The sequence below is a fragment of the Boleophthalmus pectinirostris genome, unplaced genomic scaffold, assembly GCF_026225935.1.
Source record: "Boleophthalmus pectinirostris isolate CB_2022bp ecotype Guang Dong unplaced genomic scaffold, ASM2622593v1 HiC_scaffold_3, whole genome shotgun sequence".
Lineage (NCBI taxonomy): Eukaryota > Metazoa > Chordata > Actinopteri > Gobiiformes > Gobiidae > Boleophthalmus > Boleophthalmus pectinirostris.
In genome coordinates, this window is record NW_026571299.1 from 8,888,090 (window position 1) to 8,910,589 (window position 22,500).

General features: G+C 48.9%; 2 protein-coding genes across 2 annotated transcripts in view; both read left to right on the top strand.

Annotated features, from left to right (window-relative positions):
- The window catches only part of dab2ipa (DAB2 interacting protein a), a 36,028-nt gene extending 23,691 nt beyond the window's left edge, over positions 1-12,337 (top strand). Inside the window, 6 exon segments of the mRNA XM_055160935.1 lie at positions 90-307; positions 930-1,037; positions 9,080-9,202; positions 9,372-9,451; positions 10,574-10,661; positions 11,854-12,337. Coding sequence (XP_055016910.1) covers positions 90-307; positions 930-1,037; positions 9,080-9,202; positions 9,372-9,451; positions 10,574-10,661; positions 11,854-12,030 — 794 coding nt within the window. The 3' untranslated portion in view covers positions 12,031-12,337.
- Positions 12,338-17,997: 5,660 nt separating this feature from the next.
- Positions 17,998-22,500, top strand: part of LOC110169252 (transcription termination factor 1) — a 21,839-nt gene continuing 17,336 nt past the window's right edge. The window contains 5 exon segments of the mRNA XM_055160922.1: positions 17,998-18,143; positions 19,118-19,399; positions 19,535-19,731; positions 19,900-19,937; positions 20,285-20,409. Coding sequence (XP_055016897.1) covers positions 19,123-19,399; positions 19,535-19,731; positions 19,900-19,937; positions 20,285-20,409 — 637 coding nt within the window. The 5' untranslated portion in view covers positions 17,998-18,143; positions 19,118-19,122.

A 22,500-nucleotide genomic window follows, 5' to 3' on the forward strand; every position in this document is an offset into this window, starting at 1 on the left:
ATATAAAGTTTATATTCATATTTATATAAGTAATAAATAAATATTCATATATATTGAATAAATTAAATAAATGATTCTTGTTTGTTCAGGCGGCGCGCGGCAGACCGGGCCTCAGCGCCGCATTGACCAGCCTCCTCCTGCGGCGCCCCCTCGTGGTCGGACTCCGCCCAGCGTCCTGACGAGCTCCGCCCACTACCCTCGCCCCGCCTCCGGGAGCATGATGTCATCGAGCCCCGATTGGCCGAGCTCCAGACTGAGACAGACGTCTTCCTCGTCGAAAGGAGACAGCCCCGAGAAGCAGCGCAAGGTACAAGTCAAACTCCTAAAATACAAAACTGATGGAACTATTTCAAACTCTTATTACTCTTTTAATACATTCAAAACTTGCACGTTTTCCGCTTACGTTTGGCGACATGCGAACAGTGTGTCTAATGTTCTAATGTTCTGATGTTCTTCTGTTCCTGGTCACACTCAAAGCTGGACTTGTGTTTGTCTGAGTGTTTCTTTATTCTGAGTCTGTTACATCTCCTAAACTACAAACACTCTGCTCCACCTCGTGATGTCATGAAGTGGTGGTTTCCAAGTGAACAGTGAATGCACCTGCCGCCCCATTCACCTGCCGCACTAACACCTGTCAATCATCTGGGATCATTTTATGTTTTTCTCTTTAAAACCTGAGTCAGACCTGAACCCTGATCCAGATGAACCCAAACTTCAATTTGATTTGTCCAAAACTCGTGGGTTGAGTTCTGCCTGAGACAGAGACAAAACGAACGGAGTCTGAGCTCTGAGAATCCTGGTCCTGGTTTGGTTCTGGTTCTGGTCCTGGTCCTGGTTTGGTTCTGGTTCTGGTCCTGGTCCTGGTTTGGTTCTGGTTCTGGTCCTGGTCTGGTCCTGATCTGGTTCTGGTCCTGGTCTGGTCTGCGCAGGCTCCGTCTCCGTGCGCTTTGGACCGAACGGCTGCGTGGCTCCTGAACATGAACTCATCGTATGGAGAAACAGAAGAAGAACGACATGAGGAGGCGGCCATCGAGAAGGTGTCTGCTCCTCTCCTCCTCTCACCTGTTTCTCCTCCTCCTCTTTTCTCACGTGTTTCTCCTCCTCCTCTTTTCTCACGTGTTTCTCCTCCTCCTCTTTTCCTCACGTGTTTCTCCTCCTCCTCTTTTCTCACCTGTTTCTCCTCCTCTTTCCTCACGTGTTTCTCCTCCTCCTCTTTTCTCACGTGTTTCTCCTCCTCTTTTCTCACGTGTTTCTCCTCCTCTTTTCTCACGTGTTTCTCCTCCTCTTTTCTCACGTGTTTCTCCTCCTCCTCTTTCTCACCTGTTTCTCCTCCTCTTTTCACTGTTTTTCTCTCCTCTTTTCTCACGTGTTTCTCCTCCTCTTTTCTCACGTGTTTCTCCTCCTCTTTTCTCACGTGTTTCTCCTCCTCCTCTTTTCTCACGTGTTTCTCCTCCTCTTTTCTCACCTGTTTTTCCTCCTCCTCTTTTCTCACGTGTTTCTCCTCCTCCTCTTTTCTCACGTGTTTCTCCTCCTCTTTCCTCACGTGTTTTCTCCTCCTCTTTTCTCACCTGTTTCTCTCCTCTTCTTTCCTCACGTGTTTCTCCTCCTCTTTTCTCACGTGTTTCTCCTCCTCTTTTCTCACGTGTTTCTCCTCCCTCTTTTCTCATGTGTTTCTCTCCTCCTCTTTTTCTCACGTTGTTTCTCCTCCTCTTTTCTCACCTGTTTTCTCCTCCTCTTTTCTCACGTGTTTTCTCCTCCTCTTTTCTCACGTGTTTCTCCTCCTCTTTTCTCACGTGTTTCTCCTCCTCCTCTTTCCTCACCTGTTTCTCCTCCTCTTTTCTCACGTGTCTCTCCTCCTCCTCTTTTCTCACCTGTTTCTCCTCCTCTTTCTCACCTGTTTCTCCTCCTCTTTTCTCACGTGTTTCTCCTCCTCTTTTCTCACGTGTTTCTCCTCCTCTTTTCTCACGTGTTTCTCCTCCTCCTCTTTCTCACGTGTTTCTCCTCCTCTTTTCTCACGTGTTTCTCCTCCTCTTTTTCTCACGTGTTCTCCTCCTCCTCTCTTTCTCACTGTTTCTCCTCCTCTTTCTCACGTGTCTCTCTCCTCTCCTCCTCCTCTTTTCTCACGTGTTTCTCCTCCTCTTTTCTCACGTGTTTTCTCCTCCTCTTTTCTCACGTGTTTCTCCTCCTCTTTTCTCACGTGTTTCTCCTCCTCTTTCCTCACGTGTTTCTCCTTTTCCTCACGTGTTTCTCTCCTCCTCTTTTCCTCACGTGTTTCTCCTCCTCCTCTTTTCTCACTGTTTTCTCCTCCTCTTTCTCACGTGTTTCTCCTCCTCCTCTTTTCTCACGTGTTTCTCCTCCCTCTTTTCCTCACTGTTTCTCCTCCTCTCTTTCCTCACGTGTTTCTCCTCCTCTTTCCTCACGTGTTTCTCCTCCTCTTTTTCTCACATGTTTCTCCTCTCTTTTCTCACTCGTGTTTCTCCTCCTCCTCTTTTCTCACGTGTTTCTCCTCCTCTTTTCTCACATGTTTTCTCCTCCTCTTTTCTCACGTGTTTCTCCTCCTCCTCTTTCTCACGTGTTCTCCTCCTCCTCCTCTTTTCTCACGTGTTTCTCCTCCTCTTTTCTCACACGTGTTTCTCCTCCTCTTTTCTCACGTGTTTCTCTCCTCCTCCTCTCTTTTCTCACGTGTTTCTTCCTCCTCTTTTCTCACATGTTTCTTTCTCCTCCTCTTTTCTCACGTGTTTCTCCTCCTCTTTTCTCACGTGTTTCTCCTCCTCTTTTCTCACGTGTTTCTCCTCCTCTTTTCCTCACGTGTTTCTCCTCCTCTTTTCTCACGTGTTTCTCCTCCTCTTTTCCTCACGTGTTTCTCTCCTCCTCTTTTCTCACGTGTTTCTCCTCCTCCTCTTTCCTCACGTGTTTCTCCTCCTCTTTTCTCACGTGTTTCTCCTCCTCTTTTCTCACGTGTTTCTCCTCCTCTTTTCTCACGTGTTTTCTCCTCCTCTTTCTCACGTGTTTTCTCCTCCTCTTTTCTCACCGTGTTTCTCCTCCTCTTTTCTCACGTGTTCTCCTCCTCTTTTCTCACGTGTTTCTCCTCCTCTTTTCTCACTCTCTCCTCTTTTCTCACGTGTTTTCTCCTCTCTTTCTCACGTGTTTCTCCTCCTCTTTCTCACTGTTTTCTCTCCTCCTCTTTCCTCACGTGTTTCTCCTCCTCTTTTCTCACCTGTTTTCTCCTCCTCTTTTCTCACGTGTTTCTCCTCCTCTTTTCTCACGTGTTTCTCCTCTCCTCTTTTCTCACGTGTTTCTCCTCCTCTTTTTCTCACGTGTTTTCTCCTCCTCTTTCTCACGTGTTTCTCTCCTCCTCTTTTCTCACCTGTTTCTCCTCCTCCTCTTTTCCTCACGTGTTTCTCCTCCTCTTTTCTCACGTGTTTCTCCTCCTCTTTTCTCACGTGTTTCTCCTCCTCTTTCCTCACGTGTTTCTCCTCCTCTTTCTCTCACGTGTTTTTCCTCCTCTTTTCTCACGTGTTTTCTCCTCTCTTTCTCACGTGTTTCTCCTCCTCTTTCCTCACGTGTTTCTCCTCCTCTTTCCTCACGTGTTTCTCCTCCTCTTTCTCACGTGTTTCTCCTCCTCTTTTCTCACGTGTTTCTCCTCCTCTTTTCTCACGTGTTTTCTCCTCCTCTTTTCTCACGTGTTTCTCCTCCTCCTCTTTCTCACGTGTTTCTCCTCCTCTTTCTCACGTGTTTCTCCTCCTCTTTTCTCACGTGTTTCTCCTCCTCTTTCCTCACGTGTTTCTCTCTCTCTCTCTTTTCTCACGTGTTTTCTCCTCCTCTTTTCTCACGTGTTTCTCTCTCCTCCTCTTTTCTCACGTGTTTCTCCTCCTCTTTTCCTCACGTGTTTCTCCTCCCTCTTTTCTCACGTGTTTCTCCTCCTCTCTTTCTCACGTTTCTCCTCCTCCTCTTTTCTCACCTGTTTCTCCTCCTCTTTTCTCACGTGTTTCTCCTCCTCTTTCCTCACGTGTTTCTCCTCCTCCTCTTTCTCACGTGTTTCTCCTCCTCTTTTCTCACGTGTTTCTCCTCCTCCTCTTTCCTCACGTGTTTCTCCTCTCTCCTCCTCTTTTCTCACGTGTTTTCTCCTCCTCTTTTCCTCACGTGTTTCTCCTCCTCTTTTCTCACGTGTTTCTCCTCCTCCTCTTTCCTCACGTGTTTCTCCTCCTCTTTTCTCACATGTTTCTCCTCCTCTTTTCTCACGTGTTTCTCCTCCTCTTTTCTCACGTGTTTCTCCTCCTCTTTTCTCACGTGTTTCCTCCTCCTCGTGTTTCTCTCCTCTCACGTGTTTCTCCTCCTCTTTCCTCACGTGTTTCTCTCCTCCTCTTTTCTCACGTGTTTCTCCTCCTCTTTTCTCACGTGTTTCTCCTCCTCTTTTCTCACGTGTTTTCCTCCTCCTCTTTCCTCACGTGTTTCTCCTCCTCTTTTCTCACGTGTTTCTCCTCCTCTTTCCTCACGTGTTTCTCCTCCTCCTCTTTTCTCACGTGTTTCTCCTCCTCTTTTCCTCACGTGTTTCTCCTCCTCTTTTCTCACGTGTTTCTCCTCCTCCTCTTTTCTCACCTGTTTCTCCTCCTCTTTTCTCACATGTTTCTCCTCCTCTTTTCTCACGTGTTTCTCCTTTTCTCTGCTTTCCTCACGTGTTTCTCCTCTTTTTCTCACGTGTTTCTCCTCCTCTTTCCTCACGTGTTTCTCCTCTCCTCTTTTCCTCACGTGTTTTCTCCTCCTCTTTTCTCACGTGTTTCTCCTCTCCTCTTTTCTCACGTTTTTCTCCTCCTCTTCCTCACGTGTTTCTCCTCCTCTTTTCTCACGTGTTTCTCCTCCTCTTTCCTCACGTGTTCCTCTCTCTCCTCCTCTTTTCTCACGTGTTTCTCCTCCTCCTCTTTTCTCACGTGTTTCTCTCCTCACGTGCTTTTCTCACGTGTTTCTCTCCTCTTTTCTCACGTGTTTCTCCTCCTCCTCTTTTCCTCACGTGTTTCTCCTCCTCCTCTTTCCTCACGTGTTTCTCCTCCTCTTTTTTCTCACGTGTTTCTCCTCCTCTTTTCTCACGTGTTTCTCCTCCTCTTTTCTCACGTGTTTCTCCTCCTCTTTTCTCACGTGTTTCTCTCTCCTTTTCTCACGTGTTTCTCCTCCTCCTCTTTTCTCACGTGTTTCTCCTCCTCTTTCTCACGTGTTTCTCCTCCTCTTTCCTCACGTGTTTCTCCTCCTCCTCTTTCCTCACGTGTTTCTCCTCCTCTTTTCTCACGTGTTTCTCCTCCTCTTTTCCTCACGTTTTCTCCTCCTCTTCTTCTCACGTGTTCTCTCTCTCTTTCCTCACGTGTTTCTCCTCCTCTTTCCTCACGTGTTTTTCTCCTCCTCCTCTTTTCTCATGTGTTTTCTCCTCTCTTTTCCTCACGTGTTTCTCCTCCTCTTTTCTCACATGTTTCTCCTCTTTTCTCACGTGTTTCTCCTCCTCCTCTTCCTCACGTGTTTCTCCTCCCTCTTTTCTCACGTGTTTCTCCTCCTCCTCTTTTCTCACGTGTTTCTCCTCCTCCTCTTTTTCTCACGTGTTTCCTCCTTTTTCTCACGTGTTTCTCCTCCTCTTTTCTCACGTGTTTCTCCTCCTCTTCTTTTCTCACGTGTTTCTCCTCCTCTTTTCTCACGTGTTTCTCCTCCTCCTCTTTTCTCACGTGTTTCTCCTCCTCCTCTTTTCTCACGTGTTTCTCCTCCTCTTTTCTCACATGTTTCTCCTCCTCTTTTCTCACTGTTTTCTCCTCCTCTTTTCTCACGTGTTTCTCCTCCTCTTTTCTCACATGTTTCTCCTCCTTCTTTTCTCACGTGTTTCTCCTCCTCCTCTTTTCTCACGTGTTTCTCCTCCTCTTTTCTCACGTGTTTCTCCTCCTCCTCTTTCCTCACGTGTTTCTCCTCCTCTTTTCTCACGTGTTTCTCCTCCTCTTTTCTCACGTGTTTCTCCTCCTCCTCTTTTCTCACTGTGTTTCTCCTCCTCTTTTCCTCACGTGTTTCTCCTCCTCCTCTTTTCTCACGTGTTTCTCCTCCTCCTCTTTTCTCACACGTGTTTTCTCCTCTCCTCTCTCTCCTCCTCTTTTCACTGTTTCTCCTCCTCTTTCCTCACGTGTTTCTCCTCCTCTTTTCTCACGTGTTTCTCCTCCTCTTTCCTCACGTGTTTCTCCTCCTCTTTTTCTCACGTGTTTCTCCTCCTCTTTTCTCACGTGTTTTCCTCCTTTTCCTCACGTGTTCTCTTTTCTCACGTGTTTCTCCTCCTCTTTTCTCACGTGTTTCTCCTCCTCTTTTCTCACGTGTTTCTCCTCCTCTTTTCTCACGTGTTTCTCCTCCTCTTTCCTCACGTGTTTCTCCTCCTCTTTCTCACGTGTTTTCTCCTCCTCTTTTCTCACGTGTTCTCCTCCTCTTTCTCACGTGTTTCTCCTCCTCTTTTCTCACGTGTTTTCTCCTCCTCTTTCTCACGTGTTTCTCCTCCTCTTTTCTCACGTGTTTTCTCCTCCTCTTTCTCACGTGTTTCTCCTCCTCTTTTCTCACGTGTTTCTCCTCCTCTTTTCTCACGTGTTTCTCCTCCTCTTTTCTCACGTGTTTCTCCTCTCCTCTTTTCTCACTGTTTCTCCTCCTCTTTTTCTCACACGTGTTTCTCCTCCTCTTTTCTCACGTGTTTCTCCTCCTCTTTTCTCACGTGTTTCTCTCCTCCTCTTTTCTCACGTGTTTCTCCTCCTCTTTTCTCACGTGTTTCTCCTCCTCTTTCCTCACGTGTTTCTCCTCCTCTTTTCTCACGTGTTTCTCCTCCTCTTTTCTCACGTGTTTCTCCTCCTCTTTCCTCACGTGTTTCTCCTCCTCTTTTCTCACGTGTTTCTCCTCCTCTTTCCTCACGTGTTTCTCCTCCTCCTCTTTTCTCACCTGTTTCTCCTCCTCTTTTCTCACATGTTTCTCCTCCTCTTTTCTCACGTGTTTCTCTCCTCCTCTTTCTCACGTGTTTCTCCTCCTCCTCTTTTCTCACCTGTTTCTCCTCCTCTTTCTCACACGTGTTTCTCCTCCTCTTTCTCACGTGTTTCTCCTCTCTCTTTTCTCACGTGTTTTTCTCTCCTCTTTTTCTCACGTGTTTCTCCTCTTTCCTCACGTGTTTCTCCTCCTCCTCTTTCCTCACGTGTTTCTCTCCTCCTCTTTCCTCACGTGTTTCTCCTCCTCTTTTCTCACGTGTTTCTCCTCCTCTTTTCTCACGTGTTTCTCCTCCTCCTCTTTTCTCACGTGTTTCTCCTCCTCTTTCTCACGTGTTTCTCCTCCTCTTTCCTCACGTGTTTCTCCTCCTCTTTCTCACGTGTTCTCCTCTCCTCCTCTTTTCTCACGTGTTCTCCTCCTCTTTCTCACGTGTTTCTCCTCCTCTTTCTCACGTGTTTCCTCCTCCTCTTTTCCTCACGTGTTTCTCCTCCTCCTCTTTCCTCACGTGTTTTCTCCTCCTCTTTTCTCACGTGTTTTCCTCCTCTTTCTCACGTGTTTCTCTCCTCCTCTTTTCTCACGTGTTTCTCCTCCTCTTTTCTCACGTGTTTCTCCTCCTCTTTCCTCACGTGTTTTTTCTCCTCCTCTTTTCTCACGTGTTTTCTCTTTCTCCTCTCTTTTCTCACGTGTTTCTCCTCCTCTTTTCTCACGTGTTTCTCACTCTCCTCCTCTTTCTCACGTGTTTTTCTCCTCCTCTTTTCTCACGTGTTTCTCCTCCTCTTTCCTCACGTGTTTCTCCTCCTCTTTTCTCACGTGTTTCTCCTCCTCTTTTCTCACGTGTTTCCTCCTCTTTCCTCACGTGTTTCTCCTCTCTTTTTCTCACGTGTTTTTCTCCTCCTCTTTTCCTCACGTGTTTTCTCCTCCTCTTTCTCACGTGTTTCTCCTCCTCCTCTTTTCTCACGTGTTTCTCCTCCTCTTTTCTCACGTGTTTCTCCTCCTCTTTTCTCACGTGTTTCTCCTCCTCTTTCTCACGTGTTTCTCCTCCTCTTTCCTCACGTGTTTCTCTCCTCCTCTTTCTCACTTTTCTCTTCTCTTTTCTCACGTGTTTCTCCTCCTCTTTTCTCACGTGTTTCTCCTCTCTTTTCCTCACGTGTTTCTCCTCCTCTTTTCTCACGTGTTTCCTCCTCCTCTTTTCTCACGTGTTTCTCTCCCTCCCTCTTTTCTCACTGTTTCTCCTCCTCTCTTTTCTCACGTGTTTTCCTCCTCCTCTCTTTCCTCACGTGTTTCTCCTCCTCTTTCCTCACGTGTTTCCTCCTCCTCCTCTTTTCTCACGTGTTCTCTCCTCTTTCTCACGTGTTTCTCCTCCTCTCTTTCCTCACGTGTTCTCCTCCTCTTTTCTCTGTTTCTCCTCTCTTTTCTCACGTGTTTCTCCTCCTCTTCCTCACGTGTTTTTCTCCTCCTCTTTCTCACGTGTTTCTCCTCCTCTTTTCTCACGTGTTTCTCCTCCTCTTTTCTCACGTGTTTCTCCTCCTCTTTTCTCACGTGTTTCTCCTCCTCTTTCTCACGTGTTTCTCTCCTCCTCTTTTCTCACTGTTTCTCCTCCTCCTCTTTCTCACGTGTTTTCTCTCCTCTTTTCTCACGTGTTTCTCCTCCTCTTTCCTCACGTTTTCTCCTCCTCTTTCTCACGTGTTTTCCTCCTTTCCTCACGTGTTTCTCCTCCTCTTTTCTCACGTGTTTCTCCTCCTCTTTTCTCACGTGTTTCTCCTCCTCTTTTCTCACCTTGTTTCTCCTCCTCTCTTTTCTCACCTGTTTCTCCTCCTCTCTTTCTCACGTGTTTCTCCTCCTCCTCTTTCTCACGTGTTTCTCTCCTCCTCTTTCCTCACGTGTTTCTCTCCTCCTCTTTTCTCACTGTTTCTCTCTCCTCCTCTTTCTCACATGTTTCTCCTCCTCTTTTCTCACGTGTTCTCCTCCTCCTCTTTCCTCACCTGTTTCTCCTCCTCTTTCCTCACGTGTTTCTCCTCCTCTTTTCCTCACGTGTTTCTCCTCCTCTTTCCTCACGTGTTTCTCCTCCTCTTCCTCACGTGTTTCTCCTCCTCTTCCTCAGTACCAGCAGGAGATCTCTGTCCTTCAGGAGAAGTTGAGGGTGGCTGGTCTTCGTCAGGAGGAGTGTGAAGCTCGGCTGATGGTTCAAGATCAACAGAACCAGCGTATGCTGCAGGAATACCAGGTACAACCCCCGAGTGTCCTGCTCAAGGGCACAAGGACAACATCCAAACCACCAACCTGTGGATCTGACTGCTCTACTCTGACCTCTGACCCTCTGACCCTGACCCTTTGACCTCTGACCCTCACTGTTCAGGTGCGTCCCTGTCATGTTGTCCCTGTTTGTGTGTCAGGTTCGTCTGGAGGACACGGAGTCTCGTCTGCGGAGGCTTCAGGACGATAAAGATCTACAGATGAACAGCATCATCACCCGGTAACACCCCTGACCCCTGACCCCTGACCCCTGACCCCTGACTCCTGACCCCTGACCCTGACCCTGACCCCTGACCCCTGACTCCTGACCCCTGACTCCTGACCCCTGACTCCTGACCCCTGACCCCTGACCCCTGACCCTGACCCCTGACCTGACCCCTGATCCTGACCCCTGACTCCTGACCCCTGACCCCTGACCCCTGACCCCTGACTACCCTGACCCCTGACCCCTGACTCCTGACCCCTGACCCTGACCCCTGACCCCTGACCCTGACCCCTGACTCCTGACCCCTGACCCTGACCCCTGACTCCTGACCCCTGACTCCTGACCCCTGACCCCTGATGACCCCTGACCCCTGACCCTGACCCCTGACCCCTGACCCCTGACTCCTGACCCATGGATCTATTAAAATAACTGGATACAGTGTTGCTGCTTGTTTCTGCCTCCAGTTGTCGTTGTGTCTCAGTGATTCTACAGTCGAAAAAATCCCATGGGCCAAGACAAGATTTTTCTCCTGGAGTCAGTGTGACACAACCTGCTCGTGTTCGTCTGACAGGACCTACAACTTTCAAAAATGTCGGATTTTGTGGCGATTTTTACCTCTTTTTAGATCATAAACTTTTTCTCGCTCAAAATCCTTCAGTCGTCTTAAAAAAAACGCTTTACATTCGTTAGCTCTGCTCCGCTCTCGTTTCTCTCGCTCTGATTGGTCAAAGTGATCACGTGATACACGAGCCCGCGCTCCGTGCGTGCGGTCGCGTGCGGTCGCGTGCGGTCGCGTGCGGTCGCGTGCGGTCGCGTGCGGTCGCGTGCGGTCGCGTGTTGCCCGTGGGAGGAAAGACTCTACTGCACATGCTCGGTCGCCCACAGCCGCCGGAAGAACCTCGCCGGGCTAAAGGCTAATCTGGGATCATGTGACATTGAGCTCAGCCCATTGACTTGAATGGGCGGCCATTTTGGAACCTGGGGGCTTGGTCTGACCCCTGACCCTTGACCTCTGACCCTGATCCCTGAACCTAACTCATGACCCCCAACCACCGACCCTCCGGACCCCTGACCCTCCGGACCCTGACCTCTGACCCTGACCCTGAGGTTGAGTTTGACCCTGTGCTTGTGGTTCAGGCTCATGGCTGTGGAGGAGGAGCTGAAGAAGGATCATTCTGACATGCAGGCGGTGGTGGACTCCAAACAGAAGATCATAGAGGCTCAGGTAAACAGGACTAAACCAGGACTAAACCAGGACTAAACCAGGACTAAACCAGGACTAAACCAGGACTAAACCAGGACTAAACCAGGACTGAAACCAGGTCTAAACCAGGACTGAACCAGGACAAAACCAGGACTGAACCAGGACTAAACCAGGACTAAACCAGGACTAAACCAGGACTGAACCAGGACTAAACCAGGACTAAACCAGGACTGAACCAGGACTAAACCAGGACTGAACCAGGACTAAAACCAGGACTAAACCAGGACTAAACCAGGTCTAAACCAGGACTAAACGGACTAAACCAGGACTAAACCAGGACTTAAACCTAAACCAGGACTGAACCAGGACTAAACCAGGACTAAACCAGGACAAACCAGGACTAAACCAGGACTAAACCAGAACCAGGACTAAACCAGGACTAAACCAGGACTAAACCAGGACTAAACCAGGACTAAACCAGGACTAAACCAGGACTAAACCAGGACTAAACCAGGACTAAACCAGGACTAAACCAGGACTAAACCAGGACTACTAAACCAGGACTGAACCAGGACTAAACCAGGACTAAACCAGGACTAAACCAGGACTAAACCAGGACTAAACCAGGACTAAACCAGGACTAAACCAGGACTGAAACCAGGACTAAACCAGGACTAAACCAGGTCTAAACCAGGACGAAACCAGGAACCAGGACTAAACCAGGACTGAACCAGGACTAAACCAGGACTAAACCAGGACTAAACCAGGACTAAACCAGGACTAAACCAGGACTAAACCAGGACTAAACCAGGACTAAACCAGGACTGAACCAGGACTGAACCAGGACTAAACCAGGTCTACACCAGGACTAAACCAGGACTAAACCAGGACTAAACCAGGTCTAAACCAGGACGAAACCAGGACGAAACCAGGACTGAACCAGGACTAAACCAGGACTGAACCAGGACTGAACCAGGACTGAACCAGGACTGAACCAGGACTAAACCAGGACTAAACCAGGACTAAACCAGAACTAAACCAGGACGAAACCAGGACGAAACCAGGACTGAACCAGGACTGAACCAGGACTGAACCAGGACTGAACCAGGACTAAACCAGGACTGAACCAGGACTGAACCAGGACTGAACCAGGACTAAACCAGGACTGAACCAGGACTAAACCAGGATTAACCCGTTGTACTTTTGCTCTCAGGAGAAGCGCATCTTGAGTCTGGATGCGGCGAACACTCGCCTGATGGCGGCGCTGACGCAGCTGAAGGAGCGATACGCTGTGACATCACGCAACGGACTGTCGCCAAGCAACACCTCCTCCCTCCAGATCACTGAGAACGGAGAGTTCCGGACCAACCCGGGACTAAACCAGGACTAAACTAAGACAAACCAGGACTGAAACGGGACTAAACCAGGACCAAATCAAGACTTAACCAGGACTAAACTAGAACTAAAAAAAGCTGAACTAGGCCTAAACCAGGACTGAACCAGGACTAAACTGGGACTAAACCGAAACTGTATCAGGACTAAACCAGGACTAGACCTGGATTAAACGAGGACTGAACCAGGGACTTGTAAATGTGTAAATTGCGTTCTGTTGTGTTCGTAGGATCCGTCTTCTACTGTTTAATATTTATTGATTATTTATTGATAAGCTTCTGTAACCATGGATAAGAGACGACAGTATCATTGATCTCAGACGTTTAATGTGAATAAAATTATGTAAAAAAAAAACACATTTGTTTGTGGCTCCTCTACACACACAGACCGTCCCTCCACAGGGAGGGCATCTGACACACACAGACCGTCCCTCCACAGGGAGGGCATCTGACACACACAGACCGTCCCTCCACAGGGAGGGCATCTGACACACACAGACCGTCCCTCCACAGGGAGGGCATCTGACACATACAGACCGTCCCTCAGGGTCCTGGTCCTGCCCTGGTTCCTCCTGTGGGACGTGTCCAGGATCAGATGCTGCTGCTCCTTTATGAACTGGACTGTTGCTTGTTCTGCCTGTTCCCTCATCCACCTCCTGTGGCTGCGGTCACCCCTGTCACACTCTGCGGTCACCCCTGTCACACTCTGCGGTCACCCCTGTCACACTCTGCGGTCACCCCTGTCACACTCTGTGTTCATCTCTGTCACACTCTGTGGTCACCCCTGTCACACTCTGCGGTCACCCCTGTCACACTCTGTGGTCACCCCTATCACACTCTGTGTTCACCTCTGTCACACTCTGTGGTCACCCCTGTCACACTCTGTGGTCACCTCTGTCACACTCTGCGGTCAGGTCTGTCACACTCTGTGGTCACCTCTGTCACACTCTGCGGTCAGGTCTGTCACACTCTGTGGTCACCTCTGTCACACTCTGCGGTCAGGTCTGTCACACTCTGTGGTCACCTCTGTCACACTCTGCGGTCACCCCTGTCACACTCTGCGGTCACCCCTGTCACACTCTGCGGTCACCTCTGTCACACTCTGCGGTCAGGTCTGTCACATTCTGTGGTCACCCCTGTCACACTCTGCGGTCAGGTCTGTCACACTCTGCGGTCACCCCTGTCACACTCTGCGGTCACCTCTGTCACACTGCGGTCAGGTCTGTCACACTCTGCGGTCACCTCTGTCACACTGCGGTCAGGTCTGTCACACTCTGCGGTCACCCCTGTCACACTCTGCGGTCACCCCTGTCACACTCTGCGGTCACCTCTGTCACACTCTGCGGTCACCTCTGTCACACTGCGGTCAGGTCTGTCACACTCTGCGGTCACCCTGTCACACTCTGCGGTCACCCCTGTCACACTCTGCGGTCACCCTGTCACACTCTGTCTGCGTCACCCCTGTCACCCCTGTCACACTCTGCGGTCACCCCTGTCACACTGCGGTCAGGTCTGTCACACTCTGCGGTCACCTCTGTCACACTCTGCGGTCACCCCTGTCACACTCTGCGGTCACCTCTGTCACACTCTGCGGTCAGGTCTGTCACACTCTGCGGTCACCCCTGTCACACTCTGCGGTCACCTCTGTCACACTCTGCGGTCACCCCTGTCACACTCTGCGGTCACCCCTGTCACACTCTGCGGTCAGGTCTGTCACACTCTGCGGTCAGGTCTGTCACACTCTGCGGTCACCCCTGTCACACTCTGCGGTCACCCCTGTCACACTCTGCGGTCACCCCTGTCACACTCTGCGGTCAGGTCTGTCACACTCTGCGGGTCACTCTGCGGTCAGGTCTGTCACACTCTGCGGTCACCTCTGTCACACTCTGCGGTCACCCCTGTCACACTCTGTGGTCAGGTCTGTCACACTCTGCGGTCACCTCTGTCACACTCTGTGGTCAGGTCTGTCACACTCTGCGGTCAGGTCTGTCACACTCTGCGGTCACCCCTGTCACACTCTGTGGTCACCCCTGTCACACTCTGCGGTCACCCCTGTCACACTCTGCGGTCACCCCTGTCACACTCTGCGGTCACCCCTGTCACACTCTGCGGTCAGGTCTGTCACACTCTGCGGCTCACCCCTGTCACACTCTGCGGTCACCCCTGTCACACTCTGCGGTCAGGTCTGTCACACTCTGCGGTCACCCCTGTCACACTCTGCGGTCAGGTCTGTCACACTCTGCGGTCACCCCTGTCACACTCTGTGGTCAGGTCTGTCACACTCTGCGGTCACCCCTGTCACACTCTGCGGTCACCCCTGTCACACTCTGCGGTCACCCCTGTGAGTTTGGCAAAAACTTTTTCAGGTGTAATATTTAATTTAATTCAATTTAAAATATAAAATTGTGAAAAGTGGTCGGTCCAAACCCTGATCCCGTCTGAAGACGAGTTTAAAGAGACGGGAGGCTAACCACTCTGCCGCTGTGGAATAGAGCGGTTTTGTTTAGTAAAGGGATGGGGGGGGGGGGGGGTTGGGGCCCGCAGAGGTCTGAACACAACTGAATGGAGCTGAATAAAAGAATGTGTTTCCACGGCAACGGCTCCAAAAGGGGGAGTCCTGGTTCAGTCCTGGTTTAGTTCTGGCTTAGTCCTAGAGTCTGCAGTGCAAAGAGGTCCGAGTTTAGTCCGGACTTGTTTTACTCAGATTGGACCTTTATATTTCAACCTACAAAGAGGAACAGACGAGCAACAGACGAGCAACAGACGAGGAGAAAACCAAACCTCCTTCACCTGGTCAGTCTTAGGATCCTTGACTGTCCCTTAGCTCCTCATCTCCTTGGCTGTGTCCTCGTCTCCTCGTCTCCTCGGGGTGACCTACTTTAGGTGTTCCCTCCCTCGGCCTCTGCTGCTCCTGGTGAGTGTCACTTCTGGGTAATTGATTTGATATTTATTATGTTAAAACTGTTTTCATGTTATAAAAATATAATTGTTATGATGATGTCATGATTCTGTCACCACAGAGCGACTGGTTCTGAACTTATCGACCAACACGGACCACGACTCCTGTGAGTGAAAGAGTCTGAGTGACAGTCAAGTCACGGTCAGAGGGTCAGGGGTCAGAGGGTCAGAGGGTCGGAGGGTCGGAGGTCAGGGTCAGAGGGTCAGAGGTCAGGGTCAGAGGGTCGGAGGTCAGGGTCAGAGGGTCAGAGGATTAGGGTCAGAGGGTCAGAGGTCAGGGTTGGGGGTTCAGGGGCCAGAGGATCAGGCGTCGGAGAGTCAGGGTCAGAGGTCAGGCTGCCCCGGGGCGACTGTGGCTCACAGCTCATGTGTTTGTGTTTCAGCGTGGAGCCATGTCAGTGTCCAATCACAAGCTCAGCCTCCGATCACCTGACCATCACCCCGCCCCCTGCCGCAGCCCCGCCCCCTGCCGCAGCCCCGCCCCCTGCCGCAGCCCCTTTAGACTGCGAGGTCTGAGTCTGAGCAACAGGACCCGAAGGAAGGTAAGATCTGGACCTGGTCTGGACCTGGTCTGGACCTGGTCTGGACCTGCCCTCTTACCTCACAGCAAGAAGGTCCTTGGTGGAGTTTGCATGTTCATCTGTGTCTGTGTGGAGTTTGGGAACTGGGGAAGGATGAGTCTGGTCCATTAGTCGCCTGTTTGGACCCAGGGAGGATTATAAAGACCTGGTTTAGTCCTGGTTTAGTCCTGGTTTAGACCTGGTTTAGTCCTGGTTTAGACCTGGTTTAGTCCTGGTTTAGTCCTGGTTTAGACCTGGTTTAGTCCTGGTTTAGACCTGGTTTAGTCCTGGTTTAGTCCTGGTTTAGTCCTGGTTTAGACCTGGTTTAGTCCTGGTTTAGACCTGGTTTAGTCCTGGTTTAGTCCTGGTTTAGTCCTGGTTTAGTCCTGGTCGTGTGATGAAGCCAACAGTCTTACTACCCTCTCTCTTTCTTTCCTTTCTTTCCTCTCTCCTTCTCTCCTTCTCTCGTTCCCTCGTTCCCTCGATTCCCTCGTTCCCTCGTTCCCTCGTTCCCTCGTTCCCTCGTTCCCTCGTTCTCTCTCTCAGGAGGAGGAGTGTCTCATGGACCTGGTTTTGAGGAGTCAGAGTCAACGTCTGGAGAATCAGAGAGCTCCGGTCAGTCTGCTCCAAGACCCTGAAGTGAGACCAAGACCAGAACCAGGACCAGGACTAGACCAGAGACCAGACCAGAGACCAGACCCGAGGCCAGGACCCGGGTCTGACTGCGGTCCAGAGGAGACCACGTTGGACCCGCAGCAGGAGACACTGTTGAGTCTGATCCACAGAGTCCAGTCCAAGAGAATCAACGAACAGAGAGTCCTCTTCTGCCAAGACCACACTTAGTCCGGGTTTAGACCTGGTTTAGTCCTGGTTTAGTCCTGGTTTTGACCTGGTTTAGTCCTGGTTCAGTCCTTTTTTAGTCCTGGTTTAGTCCTGGTTTAGTCCTGGTTCAGTCCTGGTTTTGACCTGGTTTTGACCTGGTTTAGTCCTGGTTCAGTCCTGGTTTAGACCTGGTTTAGTCCTGGTTCAGTCCTTTTTTAGTCCTGGTTTAGTCCTGGTTTAGTCCTGGTTTTGACCTGGTTTAGACCTGGTTTTGACCTGGTTTAGACCTGGTTTAGACCTGGTTTAGACCTGGTTTAGACTTGGTTTTGACCTGGTTTAGACCTGGTTTTGACCTGGTTCAGTCCTGGTTTAGTCCTGGTTTAGTCCTGGTTCAGTCCTGGTTTAGACCTGGTTTAGACCTGGTTTTGACCTGGTTTAGACCTGGTTTAGACCTGGTTTAGACTTGGTTTTGACCTGGTTTAGACCTGGTTTAGACCTGGTTTTGACCTGGTTCAGTCCTGGTTTAGTCCTGGTTTAGTCCTGGTTCAGTCCTGGTTTAGTCCTGGTTCAGTCCTGGTTTAGTCCTGGTTTAGTCCTGGTTCAGTCCTGGTGTAGACCTGGTTTAGACCTGGTTTAGTCCTGGTTTTGACCTGGTTTTGACCTGGTTTTAGACCTGGTTTTGACCTGGTTTTGACCTGGTTTAGACCTGGTTTAGACCTGGTTTAGACCTGGTTTTGACCTGGTTTAGTCCTGGTTTTGACCTGGTTTAGACCTGGTTTTGACCTGGTTTAGACCTGGTTTAGACCTGGTTTTTACCTGGTTTAGACCTGGTTTTGACCTGGTTTAGACCTGGTTTAGACCTGGTTTTTACCTGGTTTAGACCTGGTTTAGTCCTGGTTTTGACCTGGTTTAGTCCTGGTTTTGACCTGGTTTAGACCTGGTTTAGTCCTGGTTTTGACCTGGTTTAGTCCTGGTTTTGACCTGGTTTAGTCCTGGTTTTGACCTGGTTTAGTCCTGGTTTTGACCTGGTTTAGTCCTGGTTTTGACCTGGTTTAGACCTGGTTTTGACCTGGTTTTGACCTGGTTTAGTCCTGGTTTTGACCTGGTTTAGTCCTGGTTTTGACCTGGTTTAGTCCTGGTTTTGACCTGGTTTAGTCCTGGTTTTGACCTGGTTTAGTCCTGGTTTTGACCTGGTTTAGACCTGGTTTAGTCCTGGTTTTGACCTGGTTTAGACCGGGTTTAGTTCTGGTTTTGACCTGGTTTAGACCTGGTTTAGTCCTGGTTTTGACCTGGTTTAGTCCTGGTTTTGACCTGGTTTAGTTCTCTGATTATAATTCTAATGTTGTAAAAATCTGAGGCTCATTAAACTTCATTTAAAACTCATGTTTTGTGTAAATTCTTTTGTATTTTGTGTTTGTTTTAAATTATTAAATGTGTGAAAGAAAAAGAGGAAAGAAAAAGAGGAGATAAAAGATTCTCGTTTGAAGGACTTTAAACGCGTTAAACACTTTTGTAAATGTAAATCTGCAGCTGCAGTGACGCGCGGCGACCGCCCCGGGGCAGCACTGAGCCTGCTCTCAACCGGCGCATGCGCAGCACTTGACCGGATGTAAACATGTGAATTCCGGAAGTACAGGGGTTGTAGTTTTTCTGGAGTCCGCGTGCTTCGTGTCTCCGCGAGTTTGAGTAAAAAAAACCAAAAAAAACACAACAACTTTGATACGGAACTTTTTATCCTCGGGACGAGAGCGACGGAGCGCGAGACGTTCACGGTTTGTACCGGGTCTGGGTCTGTACCGGGTCTGGATCACGTGGCTGACCCCCCCCGCGTGTCTCGGTTTGTTTTGAGGTGAGCGCGTGTGTGTCCCAGTCCAGGTTTAGTCCTGGTTTAGTCCTGGTTTAGTCCTGGTTTAGACCTGGTTTAGTCCTGGTTTAGACCTGGTTTAGTCCTGGTTTAGACCTGGTTTAGACCTGGTTTAGACCTGGTTTAGACCTGGTTTTAGACTGGTTTAGACCTGGTTTAGACCTGGTTTAGTCCTGGTTTAGACCTGGTTTAGACCTGGTTTAGACCTGGTTTAGTCCTGGTTTAGTCCTGGTTTAGACCTGGTTTAGTCCTGGTTTAGTCCTGGTTTAGTCCTGGTTTAGACCTGGTTTAGTCCTGGTTTAGACCTGGTTTAGTCCTGGTTTAGACCTGGTTTAGTCCTGGTTTAGACCTGGTTTAGTCCTGGTTTAGACCTGGTTTAGTCCTGGTTTTAGACCTGGTTTAGACCTGGTTTAGACCTGGTTTAGTCCTGGTTTAGTCCTGGTTTAGACCTGGTTTAGTCCTGGTTTAGACCTGGTTTAGTCCTGGTTTAGACCTGGTTTAGACCTGGTTTAGACCTGGTTTAGTCCTGGTTTAGACCTGGTTTAGTCCTGGTTTAGACCTGGTTTAGACCTGGTTTAGTCCTGGTTTAGACCTGGTTTAGTCCTGGTTTTAGACCTGGTTTAGTCCTGGTTTAGACCTGGTTTAGTCCTGGTTTAGACCTGGTTTAGACCTGGTTTAGTCCTGGTTTAGTCCTGGTTTAATCTCTAGGTTTGTTTTAGAGTTCAAATGAGTCTAGAGTTGATACTGAGCTCTGATTGTTACTGTCGGAGTATCGGTACTTTTGTCGTTATTGGAGTATCGGTACTTTTGTCGTCGTCGGAGTATCGGTACATTTGTTGTTAGCGTTGTGGGCGTGTCTTTACATCTCACCTGTTTTTTCAGGTGTCATGGCCCCGCCCCTGGAGCCCTCAGACTCCTCCCCTTTCACCAAACATAAGAAAAAGAAAAAAAAGAGTGAAAAAAGAGACGAGGAAAGGAGACGAGGAGATGAGGAAACGAGCCGAGGAGACGAGGAAACGAGCCAAGGAGACGAGGAAACGAGCCAAGGAGACGAGGAAACGAGCCAAGGAGACGAGGAAACGAGCCAAGGAAGTAAGGACGTGAAAAAGAAGAGGAAGAAGCGAATGAGCGCAGCACAGACGGAGGTCGAGGAGACCAGCGGAGGTGAACTTCTAGAGTCCTCCGTGTTTGACTCATCTAGAGATCTGAGTGTGGTGTTGTAGCTCTGAAGGGGGAGTGACTCAGCGTGGGGAGACACAGTGATTAAAAGTAAAAGTTTGACTCTTTTTCTTGTCGCAGAAGGAAACGGGGAGAGGAAGCAAGGAGACGAAGGGAGGGACCAAGGAGATGAGGAGATGAGGAAAAAGAAAAAGAGGAGGAGAGAGAATGGGACGCAGCCGGAGGAAACGACACAAGGAAACAAGACGAGGAGGAAGGAGGGAAGGAAACGAAACAAGGAAACTCCACGGAGAAACAGAGCGCGGCCTAGAGAAAGTGTGAGTGAGTGAGAGAGAGAGAGAGAAAGAGAGAGAGAGAGAGAAGAGAGAGAAAGAGAGAGAGAGAGAGAGAGAGAGAGAGAGAGAGAGAGAGAGAGAGAGACCTTATAAACTTGTTGTTTTTATTGTTTTATTTGTTTTTATTATTTGTGTATTTTTCTGCAACAGGAAGTGGACGACATGAACGACACAGAGCAGGAAATACAGTAAGTCCAAAACCAGTTACGATCCTCCTCTGGACCGGGTCACGGGTCACGGGGATATTTTGTTTACTGCCCTCTGTGTACTCCTCACTGGTCTGGTCCTGACCCAGTCCTGGTCTGGTCCTGACCCGGTCTTGGTCTGGTCCTGACCCGGTCTTGGTCTGGTCCTGACCCAGTCCTGGTCTTGGTCTGGTCCTAACCCGGTCTTGGTCTGGTCCTGACCCAGTCCTGGTCTTGGTCTGGTCCTGACCCAGTCCTGGTCTTGGTCTGGTCCTGACCCGGTCTTGGTCTGGTCCTGACCCAGTCCTGGTCTTGGTCTGGTCCTGACCCGGTCTTGGTCTGGTCCTCAGGGTCTCGAGCTCAGATGTTCTGGAGTTGGAGGAGTTCATTCCCGACATCTCCAGAAAATCTCCAGAAGTGAAACAGAAAATGATCAGATACGACCTCCCGCGATTCAGAGAGTTTAAGAAGAAAGGTACAACCAGGACTAAACCGGGACTAAACCAGGACTAAACCAGGACTAAACCAGGACTAAACCAGAACTAAACCAGAACTAAACCAGAACTAAACCGGACTAAAAAGGGACTAAACCGGGACTAAACCAGAACTAAACCAGGACTAAACCAGAACCAAACCAGAACTAAACCAGAACTAAACCAGAACTAAACCAGGACTAAACCAGGACTAAACCAGGACTAAACCAGAACCAAACCAGAACTAAACCAGAACTAAACCAGGACTAAACCAGGACTAAACCAGAACTAAGCCAGGACTAAACCAGGACTAAACCAGACCTAAACCAAACAGGACTAAACCGGGACTAAACCAGGACTAAACCAGGACTAAACCAGGACTAAACCAGGACTAAACCATAAACCAGGACTAAACCAAACTAACCAGGACTAAACCAGGACTAAACTAAACCAGGACTAAACCAGGACTAAACCAGGACTAAACCGGACTAAACCAGGGACTAAACCAGGACTAAAACAGGACTAAACCAGAACAGACTAAACCAGAACCTAAACCAGAACTAAACCAGAACTAAACCAGAACTAAACCAGGACTAAACCAGAACTAAACCAGGATTAAACCAGGACTTAACCAGGACTAAACCAGAACCAAACCAGAACTAAACCAGAACTAAACCAGAACCAAACCAGAACTAAACCAGAACTAAACCGGGACTAAAAAGGGACTAAACCAGGACTAAACCAGAACTGACTAAACCAGGACTAAAACCAGGACTAAACCAGGACTAAACCAGGACTAAACCGGGACTAAACCAGGACTTAAACCAGGACTAAACCAGGACTAAAACCAGGACTAAACCGGACTAAACCAGGACTAAACCAGAACTAAACCAGGACTAAACCAGGACTAAACCAGGACTAAAACCAGAACTAAACCAGGACTAAAACCAGGGACTAAAACCAGAACTAAACCAGGACTAAACCAGGACTAAACCAGGACTAAACCAGGACTAAACCAGAACTAAACCGGGACTAAACCAGAACCAAACCAGAACTAAACCAGAACTAAACCAGAACTAAACCAGGATTAAACCAGGACTTAACCAGGACTAAACCAGAACCAAACCAGAACTAAACCAGAACTAAACCAGAACTAAACCAGGATTAAACCAGGACTTAACCAGGACTAAACCAGAACCAAACCAGAACTAAACCAGAACTAAACCAGGATTAAACCAGGACTTAACCAGGACTAAACCAGAACCAAACCAGAACTAAACCAGAACTAAACCGGGACTAAAAAGGGACTAAACCGGGACTAAACCAGAACTAAACCAGGACTAAACCAGGACTAAACCAGGACTAAACCAGGACTAAACCAGAACTAAACCAGGACTAAACCGGGACTAAACCAGGACTAAACCAGGACTAAACCAGGACTAAACCAGAACTAAACCAGCACTAAACCAGGACTAAACCAGAACTAAACCAGGACTAAAAAAGGACTAAACCAGAACTAAACCAGGACTAAACCAGGACTAAACCAGGACTAAACCAGGACTAAACCAGGACTAAACCAGGACTAAACCAGGACTAAACCAGGACTAAACCAGGACTAAACCAGGACTAAACCAGAACTAAACCAGGACTAAACTAAACCAAACCAGACTAAACCAGACTAAACCAGAACTAAACCGGACTAAAAAGGGACTAAACCGGGACTAAACCAGAACTAAACCGGGACTAAACCAGAACCAAACCAGAACTAAACCAGAACTAAACCAGAACTAAACCAGGAACTAAACCAGGACTAACCAGGACTAAACCAGTCTAAACCCTAAAAGAACTAAACCAGAACTAAACCAGAACTAAACCAGAACTAAACCAGGACTAAACCCTAAACCAGGACTTAAACCAGGACTAAACCAGAACCTAAACCCTAAACCAGAACTAAACCAGAACTAAACCGGGACTAAAAAGGACTAAACCAGGACTAAACCAACTAAACCGGGACTAAACCGACCAAACCACTAAACCAGAACTAAAACCAGAACTAAACCAGAACTAAACTAAACCGGGACTAAACCGGGACT